This window comes from Pinus tabuliformis, chromosome 6 (assembly GCF_031772625.1).
Source record: "Pinus tabuliformis cultivar Carrire ecotype Pingquan chromosome 6, CPIR1, whole genome shotgun sequence".
NCBI classification, from domain to species: Eukaryota; Viridiplantae; Streptophyta; class Pinopsida; order Pinales; family Pinaceae; genus Pinus; species Pinus tabuliformis.
In genome coordinates this window covers 607,019,369-607,035,267 of record NC_142292.1, presented here as the reverse complement: position 1 = coordinate 607,035,267, position 15,899 = coordinate 607,019,369, and the positions used below count along the sequence as shown (strand labels likewise).

The 15,899-nt window shown below is 37.6% G+C and overlaps 1 protein-coding gene across 2 annotated transcripts in view; it reads left to right on the top strand.

Annotated features, from left to right (window-relative positions):
- The window catches only part of LOC149260036 (transcription factor MYB3R-1-like), a 216,940-nt gene that overhangs the window by 136,267 nt on the left and 64,774 nt on the right, over positions 1–15,899 (top strand). The window contains exon 9 of one of the 2 annotated variants that reach the window (XM_089419608.1): positions 15,247–15,364. The exons of the other annotated variant lie outside the window; for it this stretch is intronic. Within the exon in view, the coding sequence (XP_089275734.1) occupies positions 15,247–15,364 (118 nt within the window). The remainder of the gene's footprint in view (positions 1–15,246; positions 15,365–15,899) is intronic. 2 annotated transcript variants of the gene reach the window in all.

The window sequence follows — 15,899 nt, the reverse complement described above, 5'->3', positions numbered from 1 at the left end:
TTAGTGATTACCTAAGATTAGACCAATGCGTAGCCTATTGGGAGAATGGAGTGTAATGAAATCAATGTTTAGAGATGTTTATTACCAACCAAGGAGTCTCCTAGCAACTTAGCATGGCCCTAGAAGAAACAACTAGGTTACAAAGAGAATTTATACTTCTTTGATGCTGCAATTGATGACTTATCAGGGAAATTATGAACAATCATATACCTCTAGGACAATCATTCACTATACTTCACTTGAATCATATGAAAAATCCCTCACAAAGACAATATTAACAACTTCGCATTACATTTAGGACAACTCCCGCAAATTCATGAGTGAAAATATTTCATGGATCATACATGAGACAAAAATGCAAGATAAAGCATGAAAAGATACAAGTATAGCGAAATTCTTCCAATCATCAATGTGCAAGAACGATACTCACGAGTATGGCGAAATTCTTCCAATCATCAATGTGCAAGAAAGATACTCACAAGTATAGCGAAATTCTTCCAATCATCATTGTGCAAGAAAATCGAAGCTCCACAACAAGAAATAAGATCTCCCAAACATAGAAATGCATTAAGAAACTAATTCATCCATCAACAAGGCTAGCGAAATTCTCAAGAGAGATACAAGTTCAAATCCAAGTGATGATCAAATGGAATGATCATCACTTCAATATGTATCCTCCCTAAAGGGTTCGATTTGCCTAATTAGGCCTAATAATGCACTAAATAATAAAATAATGTGCAAAAATAACATAACTTGGTGACAAGCCCACCAAGATAGCTCCATGATACAAGTATTAAGCCTCTCAAGATGGAAAAATAGTATTTACAATAGGTCAAAGGGCAATTGGGAAGGCTTAGTGAAGTCCAATGTGTGCCAAGATGAATGAATGAGCTCCAAACATAGTGACCAAGGGATTGGCCCCTTGATATCCAAGCGAACAACCTGTGGTGGGTAACAGGTATAATGTACCCGTATAGGAAAATTAATTTCTCTTATTATGTGCCAACATTCGTCTCATTGATTTTATTGTTGGGAGGTTGGTTCTAGGAATATTCTATGATATATATGATATGCCATACTCATTTTAAGCTCTCAAAAGTTATCCAATACTAAGTTGGTCAAGGATAAGACACTAGTTTGTTCTATTGATATAAAGATATGTTATACTTTTTCTTTAAGAGTGGATAAGTTATGGTGTATCAAAGTCGGTGAACATGTATAAGTCACTACTCAAGTCATTTAATTAAATTGTAATTACGGGATAATTAAGAGAGAATAATCATTTTTTGACTCTTCTCTTGATTTGAGCTTTGGTCTTCTTTCCGTGAAGTTGTTTTTGTACATGTACTTGGGTATTATAGTTTATGTTTTTACCCATCTTTGGGTTATTCTCAACTAACTATTTTTACAATTTTCATTTTATATACACATTGCTTTAGTATCCTAGTGTTTAGATGCTTTTTCGTAGTCCTAGGGTTGTGTGCCTAGGGTAGCAACTAGGTTCATGCAAAGCAACAATACATGCATTTGTAACAATGAATAGTCACTTTGGTTCCCATGAATCTTCCAAAAAGATTTGTGCTCATACTTAAGACCTTTGTTAGATTTTTGCAAACCTAGCACTCGATACTTAACTTCCTAGCAGAAAAGCGAATTTATCGATTTAAATGCACTTCTAGGTTACTAAAACAAAAAATTAGCGAAAGCAAGTTTATCAATCTCAATCATATAACTGACACACAAATTCTACCTAATTTGAGTTCTTCATTAATCTTTGGACTTACTTGGGCTCCCTTCCCAAGAAAATGGCCCAACTAAGGAATTACATACAACATTGGATTTGATGCAGCTGATCAACCCTCCTTGGCTGATTGGATCTCCTTGTTGCTCCTTCCTTGGACCTAACACACTCACTAAGAAGCCTCACTTGAGATCAAGGGTTGAAATTATAATATAATTGCTAAAGTAATTTACTTTACTTTTCCTAAGTTTTCTTTAGCTCAATAAGTCAACATAATAAGTATATGGATTTCCTAAGTCAAACTTAGTCTATGTTACAATAGTAGTTTGGTCAATGGAGCAATTGTTGTAAGGATATCTTGGGTTGTGCAGAGGTACGTTCCCAAGCTACAAACATCAATACTCCTTCTTAACAAGGGAGGGACCTTTGCCATATGGAATAGACTTCGATCTTGCATTCGCAGGCCCGGATGCTCCCTCTAAAATGGAAGCCTTTTCTGCTCGGTGGTTTGAAATTTGACTATCCTTGGTGTGGTTCCTAGACGCCTCCTGCTCTTGAACATCCTATAAGGTCATCTTAGACCAAGAGACATTGACATATTTGGGGGAATTTGTCGATTGCTCCTCCACTCTCGAACCTAAAGGCTGACCCCCTCAAAGCTTCCTTCTCCTCATTCTCTGTTATTGCTTTGCGTGTGGCCCTTGTGCTAAGTCCTTCTAGCACCCACAAGAAAATTGTTAGTTTATAGATCTGGTAGGATCTGCCTTGTGTATTTGTGTCGGGCCTTTGAGACATGCACGAAATATACTGCCGTACCCTAGAATGCTACGGTCTCCATCTCTCCCTTTGAGGTTTAACCTTTGCTAGTCATGTTGGCAAACCTTGATGGTACTGTCCTTCGTACCATGCTCTGCTCGCTGTTGCTGGCTTGTGCTTGTTGCAACAGATCCACAAGGGAGGTCCCTAATGACTTTGGATAATAATTTTGTCAACGATCCATTGCATCTTGGAGTTACTCAATCTGTGAACCCCTCCCTAGCGTTAGCTTGTTGTCCCTTTGACTGCCACTTGTGTGCACTCTGCCCTGCTCAGTTATGTCTTCGATGTGCTGACACTGCACACATTGACATCTAGCACCTATGACATCCATGCATGCAATTCCTTGATACTAGTGGCCTAGCCTCCGTCCCCTCACCTTCACATCTCTCGCTCAGCTACGCCTCCTTCGCAGCGCACATAGACTATGGTTATTGTTAAATTGTTGTCGTTTGCACACACAACTAATAGTGGCAACTATTCCGACCAACTTCTCTCCCGCAGTTGTAATGGCTTAGCAAACTCCGACGGCACTACTGCACATTTGTAGTTGTTGTCCTAATTTGTGCTTGTTGTGTACTGTGATTTACAATAACTCAACCTGTCTCCTATGCCAATCTTTATTTTCTTTGCCGTATTTTCCAGATGGCATCTCAACTCTCTTGTGGCTGCATCAATTTTTGTCATTCGACTGTAGCAAATGTTCGCTGCGCTGGCCACAAATGGCATGACCCCTATTGCCTCTGTCGCCCATCCTCTTGAGTCACATTTTATGCTGTGGAAGCCTCGCAACTTGTGTTTGTGCTAGCTACTACAACATTGAACTCGACGTCTTGTTGATTCCTTTAGCTCCAACCACTCTATGACCCCTCACTCATGTTTTGTGGTCTATTGTAGTCCACGTCTCATTTCTGCAACAATTGGGATTCTTCGTGGTTGGTCGTTTCCCCTGTCGGTTGCACTTTGCTTGTGGTTGCGTCCCGTTTTTTTTCTACCTGCGAAATCTCCCCACATTTCTACACGCTTTCTGGCCTTGCACATATCTGCGACGGTTGAGTGCTCTCGTCATCGTATCAGCCACTCAACCAACAAGCCCCCCCTCCCCCCAACCATTTTTTTTTTTTTTTAAATAGCTCTAAAAAATACTCAACCATAAGTTTTTCAATTTTAGCTCAACACCAAAAAAAACTTTTCCTTGGTTGCTGTACAATGTACAACCTTAATATAATCTTAAAAGAAATGTGCCTTGTACAATCACTGTCGAACTTGGCCCTAGAAATCTAGTATGAACCTAGGTTCCTTTGATTCCAAGATTTGCTTTCTTCAGAGTTTGTGCTCTGATACCATGTTAGATTTATGAAAACCTAGCGCCCAATACTTAAATTCATAGCAAAAAAGTTGATCTATTGATTTAAATGCTCAACTAGGTTCTTAACACAGGATTTCAACAAATGCAAATTTACTAATCTCAATCACATAAATGACACAGATTACGCCCAATTCGAGTTCTTAATTAAGTTCTAAACTTGGGTTCCCTTCCGGGGAAAATGGCCCAACTAGGAATTACATACAACACTGGATCTGATTTAGCTGATCAACCCTCCTTAGTTGATTTGGATCTCCTTGCTAGCCCTTCTTCAGACCGAACACACTCATTGAGAAGCCTCTCCCAGTGATGTGATACTGTATGGCGTCTTCTCCTTCTCCCTAGCCTTGCTTTTATAACTTTACATTGAAATAAATCCCTAACCCTAATCTCTCATGTGATTGACGACTGAGATTGGATCTCACCTCACTTGAGATGAAGGGCTTAGATTAAAACATAACCACTAAAGTAATTTTCTTTACTTTTCCTAAGTTTATTTTAGCTCAATAAGCCAACATAATAATAATGTGCTTTTCCTTAGCTCAATAACAACTTGCTCACGCCACAAAAAGTGTTGTAGGAAGATCTTGGGTGACTTCTGCATGCCTAGACACTTAGGCTTGTGTAGAATTACCTGCCCAAACTTACAAACATCAACAACATCTTCTAGGGTGCTCTCATTCTAGTGCAATTTATTCATAAATTTAGTCAATCTGTAACATCTATCATAGATCAGTTCCATGCCAAACCTTAGAAGAACTACATCTATAGATTATTTATTTGCATTAGAATTATACTAGTGGGTAATTCCCTGTACATGCAACATAAATCTAGGAATGCCATGTTAATGATAAAGATATGCATAGATTAATATCTAATAGAGGGTATAAACAATAGGTTAATGGAAAATACATATCCTATTCTCAACTTTTATTCTGTTGTACTGGTTTCACAAATTTGTTCATTTCAAAAAACTCTTATATTCATTGTTCTGTTTAGGTTCATATATAATATATAATGGCATTTGGCATATAGCTATGACACTTTGATACCTTGATATGCCCTTTGGTATCTTGTCACTTTCAAAAACTGTTAGTGATGTAGTCCCATGTAAAAGCTACGGATATAATTTTGTATCTTTTGAAGAGATTTGTTTAAACTTTATATTAGAAATATATGATTGATATTTTGTATTTGTTAATTTTTAATGCTAGATTGATTTCTACTGTAGATAATTGCATTTTCAAACTTTTTCAACATTTTCATATAACATTAACCCCATAACATCATTTCATCATTAGCAATTATGTAGAGAGAACAATAACATCAACAATGCGGCAGACCAATATAGAATAGTAGAAGGAAAACATGCACAAGAGAGACACCAGGATTTAGGTTAGAGACCAGGGCAAAACCCCACAAGGAGGAAAAGCAAACCAGATTCTTCTTCTATTAGATATTCATTAATTTTTTAGCTGAGATACAAAGCACAATAAGAATGAGGTACAACAGTTATGTCAGGACTCCTAGAGCCAATCCCAAGTTAGTTCACAACTTCATTTCTGAATTGAACAATTTGACCTCTGATAATCAAACTAGTCCAAGATAACCGCTATCATATCGCTATCTCAAGTAGCATCATCCATGTCGTTGCAATCAAGAGTCTTCACTATTTGACAAGTGTCATCATTCATGGATCATAAGAGAAAGGTTAATGTCATCGTAAGGGCAAGATCATTGTTAGCATAAGAGCATGGTCACTCTCATCATATATCTCACTATCCTCATGTATCATAATAACATTGTTGTACTAAAGGTCGTAGTCGTATGTCATAATGTAAACCATAGAGAATATCAAGCCACATATCATATCACTATCTCAAGTAGCATCATCCATGTCGTTGCAATGAAGGGTCTTCACTATTTGACAAGTGTCATCATTCATGTATCATAAGAGAAAGGTTAGTGTCATCGTAAGGGCAAGATCAGTGTCATCATAAGAGCATGGTCACTCTCATCATATATCTCACTATCCTCATGTATCATAATAACATTGTTGTACTGAAGGTCGCAGTCGTATGTTATAATGTAAACCACAGAGAATATCAAGCCACATATGTGCTCACGAGTCATGGTCCATACATCATCTAGCAAGCCAAAAATGTGCTCACGAGTCATAGTCCATACATCATAAAGCAAGCCACAGATATGCTCACTGTCCATATTTTTAGCACTCTGTAAATTTCTCCAGGCTGAGGAGAGAAATGCCAGAGGTAACCACAAACCTCTTTTAGGCTAAGGTCCAACCACCCTAGCCTTGGAGAGGGCTCTCTTGGTAGGTTTCTTCTATCAATCAACTAGATGACTGATAGGGTCTAGATTTTAGGCTGGTTATGATGATCAGAGGATGATTTTGATTTTGATTTGTTTAAGGTGGATGCATGGTTATAGGTCTGAATGAATCAGGGATATGGTGCAATTCACATAGGGGCAAGGTAGGCAGACCTATTGGTAATCAATCAAATTCGTTGTAGTGGTAGGATGAGTGTAGTAAAAGCAGAATGACAAACTGAGCATCCAAACAAGGATGAATTCAACTTGCCATGGAAGAAAATGATACACATATAATGATCAGCTAAAATTATCAGAGCAACTCATGAGTTCTGAGAAGTTTGTTCAAACTGAACATGAATAATTTTACAGTATGGATTTAAAAAACTAGAAGCAGATCTGAAAGTAATATATATCACATGACAAGAGAAACAACATACCAATAAATCAAACACATGTATCACTGTCCAAATTTACACCTTCCTTCTTCAATTCATTCAGGAAAAGATACAATACTTGCAGAAAAATATAGTCTAGTCTCTAACACTCCAACCCGAACCCTTTTACATCTCCTTTCATCATTAAATACAATAAGGAATTCAAAATTACCACTCTAGGTGGTCGAATTCATTGCACATAAGTTTAATAGGCTAGATACAATGCATCTGCAAGAAAAGAGGAACTACCTTATAGAAGCTATCACAATTTAGAAACTTTACTAATTTAAAACTTAAAAAAGTAGAAACATCATGTCTGGATTTATCAACTAAACTAATTTATCCATGCTTATCCGACCACTAAAATCACTTCTAGAAGGTCCCAAAATACAAATTTGTAAAAATAGCCATGACTGATATACTTGCGCAACAGGGTGAAATAGGTTTCCAACTCAGTATGGTTGTAGGCTGTACTTAATAAAACTGAGCTAATGGGTGCGCTTGAGATGATGCTGTGTTGGTGTAGAACCTCTGAGATACCTTCTTTAGCCTTTGCAGACCTCCCAGTTGACTGATTGCAACTTGTGCAACAGAAATGGAATTCTGAACTTGTATTAACAGCTCCCGCTCCAAATTGATTTATAGTGCACTATTAGTCAACCATCTCATTCAACCTTATAGCACCTTAATTCATGAGCTTGTTTTCATCTAATATTAAATAGCCACGGCCCATAATCCATCAAAAAAGCTGTTCGAAACCTGTCGAAAACCCTGTTGAACGATGAAAACTTGTGGCCAGTCACTGTAGTCTGTATGTTGCTCACGCGGACTGGTAGTTCGGTTGAGGTCAGTGGTCGTCGGTCGCGCGGTGGTAGACTAGTAGTGTATCAAACCTAACCCTCCGCAAACAATGAAACCTAACCCTCCGGGGTCCGGAAAGTTGAAACAATGAAACCAAAAGCAAAACATGCCCGCAGGCCGCAATTCATTTCGAAATTTTTTTAAAACAGGAAAAAAAATCGAACCAAAACGAATTTCATCGAACCAAAACAAATTTAATCAAAATATCACCTTATAAGACATGCAAGAAAATATAAATCATATTAAAATGAGGAGCTAAGGATAAAAAGCATTTTAATAAATCCATTTCTTAAAATTTTATTAAATTAACATGTGAAAATGTGGGTGATGAAAATCTCATCGAGCCAGATTAGAGAATTAATTCATGAGCTTGTTTTCATCTAATATTAAATAGCCACGACCCATAACCCGTCGAAAACGCTATCCGAAACTTGTCGAAAACCCTGTTGAACGATGAAAACCTGTGGCCAGTCACTATAATCTGTATGTTGCTCACGCAGACTGGTAGTTCGGTTGAGGTCAGTGGTCATCGATCGCTCGGTGGTAGACTGGTAGTGTATCAAACCTAACCCTCTGCAAACAATGAAACCTAACCCTCCGACGTCCGCAAACAATGAAACCAAAAGGAAAACGTGCCTGCGGGCCGCAATTCATTTCGACATTTTTTTAAAACAGGAAAAAAATCGAACCAAAATGAATTTCATCGAACCAAAACGAATTTAATCGATTTTGTTTGCAAAAAAATTCGAGTTCGGCTTTAAATTCGAGTTCGCCATAAAGTTCGGCGAACTTGAACGAATAAGTTCGTATTCGTTTGAAGTTCGGCGAATTTCAAACTTATTCGTTCAAATTCGCCGAACCTGGTGACTAAGACAACAAGGTACAACAAGCAAATGGGATAGCTAGGCCATGGTGCTTAGTACAACAAGCAAATGGGACAGCTAGGTAATGGTGCTTGGTGCAGCAAGCAATCATAGAAGCAACATGTCACTAACAGAGGACAACAATGCTAGTAGAGTGACAACACGGTGCTTGCATGGGACATCAAGCAACCATGGTGCAACAGTATGAGTAGTGACAACATTAGCTAGATGTTACGGTATCGGAAGGTGCAGCAGTATGACGTGTACATCATGGTCATGAGGTCCAACATTGTGATGATAGGTGCAACATGGTGCAACACGGTGAGGTGTAGCATGATGACGAGATGCAGCTCAATGATAGGTGAAGGAGTCACCTTGGAGAATTAGTTGAAGCAGCGTGTCTTCAACTGATCTCATGTATCATCTTCTTAGAGATGATCTATGCTCTTATTTAGATTAGTCAAAGTGTTGACTTTTGTTATAAATGTACTATCTCTCTCTCCCCCCCGAACTATTGAAGAACATATAAGAAGAATTGATCAAGGGTTCCCCACATTGGGGTTTGTCCTTGGCTAGCGCCACATCTTGTGTCCACTTGTCTTGGCTTGTCTTCTGCGATCTATGTTTATGTTCTATCTACAATTTACTTTAATGCTGATGTGATTGCTAATCTGGAAAAGATATTGAGCTAACTGTGAAAATTGAAATAAATTGCTCTGAGCATAGAACATACCTAAAATTAACAACACGTGACTATGACTGTGCGTGCAATAACCAAAATCTGGCTTGACACTGCCAGCGTTGACCCAAAACAAAACTCGGAAAGTGTCGGCGGATGTTAGAAATAATGACATTCTTTAGATTGCATTGGACTCCTTCAATTTCGCTGTAATGGCATCTGTCAAGGCGGCGGGTTGGGGGAATTATGTTTCTGTTTTTGATGTTGTGTTTGGAGGGAGGAAATGAATCCAAGATCTTGTCAACCACAACATTTGCATAGCATTCCAGTCCTGCTGTGAAGATGACAATCTCATGCAACACTGTACTGCCTAATTGCTGTAACAATTCGTCCACGCCAGGATTCTTCAACACATTCATGTGTTACTCGTAGCCCTCAAGGGATAGGGTAAAATCATAACTGGTTGGCGTTGGCGTAAAACTGGCATGAACCAGAGTTCCATCCAAGTCTAACGCCAATGTTTTCTTATTGGGATTGTCTCCTGACATGGGAGGTAAAACGCCTCCCGCTTGGCAATTCAACCCTTCATTCTTATCACTATCATTCAATGGCACGGGCACGTGTGGCTCACCAACATGCACATTTGATGAATCACCTTCATCTGGGCGGATTTCTCTGTTGCCATTTTTCAGAGGCAGTAACTGCCGACATGCTTTGAGTACCCAAGGAAATAGGAAATTGTATGCTTGCGTACCTCCCTGTTCCATTCGTATGTAAAGGTTGAGGGCTTCTTCGGGTTGACCATGTCGAGCATATCCTTTGATCATTGCAGTCAATGACTGCAATTTTCGCCTCCACATTCTCTCAAAACTGGACGTGCGTTTACCAAGTTCCCGACTTTGGCATACTTGATGACAATTTCGGTTTCTGAATCAAGGTTTTCTTCTATTTGAGTCAAAATCATATTGTCATTGAAGTCTAACAAAGCTTTTGGTTTCTGTATATTTTCTTGTAAATTCATCGTCACAGACCCTTTAATTGTCTATCCATTGACAATGCTTTAATGGGTACTGATCTAATGGAACGAGAAATATTGATGCGTTCCAAATTTTCCTGTGATTTACCTCTGAAATCCCAATTAGGATCCACGAAAATTGTGGTGGAATTGAACTTGTTCTTCTCCTTAGCGACCTTAATAAAGAGGCACATAAGTTGGTCACCTGGGAGGCTTGCATGAATGGTTGGAAACAACTTTGGTTCTGGAATGTCAATAATCATAATTCTGGCTTTGGGTTCTGCTTTGTTTCTGAAATGTCTAGAATAGAGGCAGTATCCAAAATTGCCAATCCAAATTACGCAATGACAGAATGAATAAACAGAACAATAGAACGCAATTATTGAAAATGCCATCCTGGATAATTCCTCCCACCTTGAGGTTTTCCTTCTCAGCTCGACACCCACTTGGATTTCCATAACTAACCTTGTACATGTCTTGAAACCATTTCCATATTTTTCATAGTGCTCTGTCAAGCTATTTCGAATATCATTCTGCTCTTGATATTTGTCAAATCCCCTTACAAAAGCAGTACAAGTAGATTTTTGTCCCTGCTGGTTACTGTCATTACTCCAATTCTGCTTCGATGCAGGAGTTCCATAGTCTGCAGCATGATCAAGTCTGACAGGACACCGTAATAAATCCTGCCCATTTTTTGTATCAACTTCAGTTACTGATTCAGGATTAATGTTCATGAAGGCGTTATGATTTTCCTCCTCGTCCTCACTGATATTGGCAGTAATGCTAATCATTTTATTTTTGATTGCTAGTATTTCCTCCTATACAAGCTCTAATATATCCTTATCTCTGCAATGGGATTCCTCTGGTGCATTAGCAAATCTGCAGTACTTATGTAACCATCCTTCTTGCTCTATAGAAGGGTTTTCAACAACTTTGCAATGATATTCCTCTATTGCTGATGCAATGTCTTTCACAGTTCTGAAGGTATCTGGCTTCATTGATTTTATGTGCCTTACCAAATGTTCCAAAGAACTCTCTGTTGCATACTGCTCAAATTGAGAGGCTGTTAAATTAGGCCAAGAAGAAATGTCAGGCTTGGCATCATTGACAAGTCCAGTGGAACACCTATCTTGGTTAGCAACATATTGTGCAGGGCTAGAGGCAGAGGACACTGTTTCCTCTAATTCTTCTTCATTAACCTCTTCCTCATCGAGTCTCATTGATTCCCCTTCTGGTTAGCAACTTCTGTAACAGAGCTAGGGACTGTAAACTGAAATGTAGTAGATGCTTTTACTAACTCGTCATTATGAGCCTCTTTCATGTCAAGTTGGATCGAACCTACATTCCTGTTAAAACCTTCATCACGGCTAGCTTCCTTCATGTCACGTTTGATTGGACCCAGTTGCTTTTCTAAAGCACCTTGAACAAGGCTATAAGGGGAGGATAGGGTATTTTCCAATTTTTTATTATTGTCTTTTGCCATGTCAACTTCCATTGAACCTATGTTCCTTTTTGCTACATTTTTGCTGATCTTGGGGCTGATTTTAGATTCACAAATCTTCTCGGAAGAGTTCCTTACAACTACATATGGAGTCTCTTCTATATCACCATGAGGAGTTCCCAATTCAACTTGTTCAACATCTTTCTCCAAGGTAGAACATTCTTCATTATTAGCCTCTTTCACGTCAATGTTTTCTTCCTTTAGACATGCTGCATGTTCTGCAAATGATTTTGTTATTTTCAGTAATGATTCGCGCATTTCACTTAACTGCTCAATGATTTCAGGACATAAACTTAATGGCATATTGTGCAGCGGATAACTTCCACAGGGTCACATAGTTCTGATACCAATGAAGCGACAATACTTATAATTGTTTGTGTTCTAAATGTAAAATACACAGTGTATTGTAAGTAATATTTTTTATTAATAAGATGAATGTACAAGAGTGATTGAATGTTACAATGAGGGATCACTTATATACCAAGGCAGGTTTCCCTTCAACTAGTGGTCATGTCCCTTAGAAATAAGCCTTTCCATTTCAACTAACTATGATTTTATTTATTTATTTGTATTTATTTTTATTTTATGTAAATATTCGTAACAATGATTAGGCAGGACTGTCATCCTTTTTCTAAATAGGATAATGGCTTCTTCATTATCCTGCATCAGTTCCCTCTTAAAGTTTACTCTTCTTGTACCATTCTATATCCCGATGATCCTTAGTATTTCTTTCTTTGATCATATCTTCATTCAGGAAATTAGTGAAATAATTATTAAAATATGCAGGAAGAATAAACAATAGTCTAAAACGATAAATCTAAACAAGAGTAGTGTCATAGGGAAATAACACAAGACTTGAAAGTACTTATCTTTAGCGAGGATTGAAGGAAGCTATCAACTCCCCCTTGATCGTCTACCACGCACTATCAACCACATGTTGATGTCATATGCAAAAGAAGAAATGCTTCCTCTCGAACACCACCCATATCCTTGATCTCTTTCGTCAACAACCGAGTCCTACCATTAATGCATACAATGACTATTGAATTTGCAACATACCCTTCTCCTAGGGTTTCTCTATCGGTCATATAATATGCAGTAGTTGGCGACTCCAAGGGTCTTACAAAACCTAACCTCTATTGTAAGAACACGGGTTTCCTAGGGTTTCCTTCCCTTCAAACCCTAACATTCTTTTAGGTCTCTGCCCATCTTCATTTATTTAACTCTACTTGATCCATTGGTGTCTTCACACGGGTGATCTCAATGACTTTTCTTTAGTCCAGCTCTGATACCATGTTAGTTTTTAGGGCTAGATTGATCTCAACTGTAGATAATTGCATTTTCAAACATTTTTAGCATTTTCATATAACATTCACCCTATAACATCATTTCATCATTAACAATTATGTAGAGAGAGTAATAACATCAAGAATGTAGTGGAACAATAAAGAATAGTAGAAGAAAAGAATACACAAGAGAGACATTAGGATTTAGGTCAGAGACTGGTGCAAAACCCCAAAAGGAGGAAATCCCAACGAAATTCTTGTTCAGTTGAGATAGAAAGTACAATAGGAATGATATACAAGAACTATGTTAGCCATCCTAGAGCCAATCCCAAGTTAGTTCACAACTTCGTTTATGAATTGGACAATTTGACCTCTGATAATCAAACAAGTCCATGAGTGCTGCTATTGTATCACTATCTCAAGTAGCATCATCCATGTCACTACAATCAAGAGTCTTCACTATCTTACAAGTGTCATCATTCATGTATCATAAGAGCAAGGTCAGTGTCATCATAAGAGCAAGATCATTGTCATCATAAGAGCATGTCCACTGTTATCATATATCTGACTATCTTCATGTATCATAATAGCACTATCATATCCATGTTGAGTTCATTGCCTTACTAAAGGTCACAACCATATGTCATAATGCAAACCACATAGAATATCAAGCCACAAATGTGCTCACTGTCCATACATCATAAAGCAAGCCACGAATATGCTCACTGTCCATATCATAAAGTATAGCAAGAATGCAAGCGAGAGAGAGTATCTAGAGATGTGATGCCATTGTGATTCACAGTTTATGCTCAGTATAGTAATACAAACCATATAGAAATACGATGCCATATATAGAGATGCATTGCCACAGTGAAATGACTTAAGCGATTCCATTGTGTATGGAGAGGGTGCCATAGTGTTAACAAATCGAGCGAGTTTCAGAGATATAGTTGTGCTATCTAAATAATAACAATGCGAGCCACATTATCTATCCATTGAACTATTGTGATACGATGCAATATGGACCACTGAACCATCAAACAAATGCGGGCCACAATAGCTGACCATCAAGCCACTGTAATATAATGCACATCAAACAAATGTGGGCCACAATAACTGTCCATTGAGCTACTGTAATATGATGCACATCAAACAAATGCAGGCCACAATCACTACCCATTGAGCCATTGTAATACGATGCACATCAAACAAATGCGGGCCACAGTAGCTGTTCATTGAGTTATTGTAATTCAATGCACATCAAATAAATGCGGGTCATGGTAACGAACCATCAAATAACAAATTTGAGCTATGATATATGCAAGTCACTGTAATATGATGCGTTGGAAAGAATGTAAACACTGTAAGTATGCAAATCAAGCCATCCACAGAAAATATGAGTTCCATAGAGACATACGATCCATAGGAATCAAGCGATGCCATTCTATAATGCATGATGCGATAACACACTGTAATGTATGATGCAATTCCACACTATGTATAATTGAGACATTGTATATAATCAAGCGGCTGGGTAAGTGAGCCTTAGAGTATCATAGACAAATGAATGTGGGCTTGTAATGAGGACCACAGGGGATTGCCACACGAACCATAGACAAATAAATGGGGGGCTTGTAATGGCAAGTACGAGCCCTTAGTCAATGCGTGACTGAATTGTAACGAGCCTTAGATAGGTTATATGAACCACAGAAAACTAGAAGAGAATGTGTTCTATATCAAATGAGTCACAAAGGTTTCCTTATATATAATTCGTTGGAGGAGGAAGGCGCACCTTCAAAGGTCAAGCCGATTTGTAATCTTTGGAGGGAAAATACAAAATATCCAAATTCAAAATTACTCGTAATATTAAATATATTTTTCCATGTGCCTTATTGAGTACTTTCTTGAAATTGATTAGCTAATTAATAATAGTAATATTTTTCCTTTGATCAATTCGAATTATTGTTTGAGGAAAGATAGTTTTTCCTTGGGGTAGCTGTGTTTCCCTTTGGGGAAATTCATCCCAAAGCTGCCCAAATTTCAGCAATATTTAGTTTTGGAAGTAGTATCCTTTTAACCTTAAGTCTTCTAGAGATTATGTTTTAATGTGACAATAAGATATGATAAAGGCTTTAAAATTAAACGACTTTTCTGAATGTTTTGATATATTAGTTTTGATTCATATCAATATGGTTTGAGATAGTCAAATTCTTTTTTTTATCCAAGAAGAGAATATAATTGTTCGAAATTCGACACATATTTATCTTTCTACTGGTAGTTTCAAAATAGTTATGTCCTTAAATATTTTTGGATAAATTGATTACCTTGATTTCCTTTTTCTTTGATGTAGAAATTGCTGCCCATTTAGTGTCGATAGAAGTCTTGGATCTCCTTTTGAATGGAAATCTCCGTGGTCTTTGGATTTGACTTCACCATTGGAAAAACATGGAAGAGATCTACTTCTGGAGGTATTTTAAATATTATAGGAAGTGTTTTTCTCTGAAATGTTATATTGTGTTATTAAGTATAGGTTTTAGTTTTAGTTAAGCTTTTGAGATGGAGATGCTATTGACATTTTGCAATATTCACTTGTTTTAGTTGGAGTTGAAATGAAATGTTGTATTATCATTGACAAGTTTAACATTAACATGCACATTGAGATTTTATCATGTTTTATTTAGTGGAATAAGTGAATATTGGAGTGGATGTTAACATTTTTTTCATTAAACATAATGTTGTTGCAATGCTTTTGTTTTTATAAATACAGACTTATAGTTAAGAGGCTGAAGTAGTGAAAAGTTTTCATAAAGAGGTTCTAGTTGTACAACTTAGTCACATTGACATGTAATTTGACATTGACATTGTCAAATGTAATTTGTAGTGGTATTGGGACTCTAAATAGATTTTGGTTGTTATTGGAGTACATAACATAAATAGGAAGGGGCAATATCGATAGCTTGCTTTGAATTGAAGTAATAATTTGTATCAATTGGCATGGAAGAC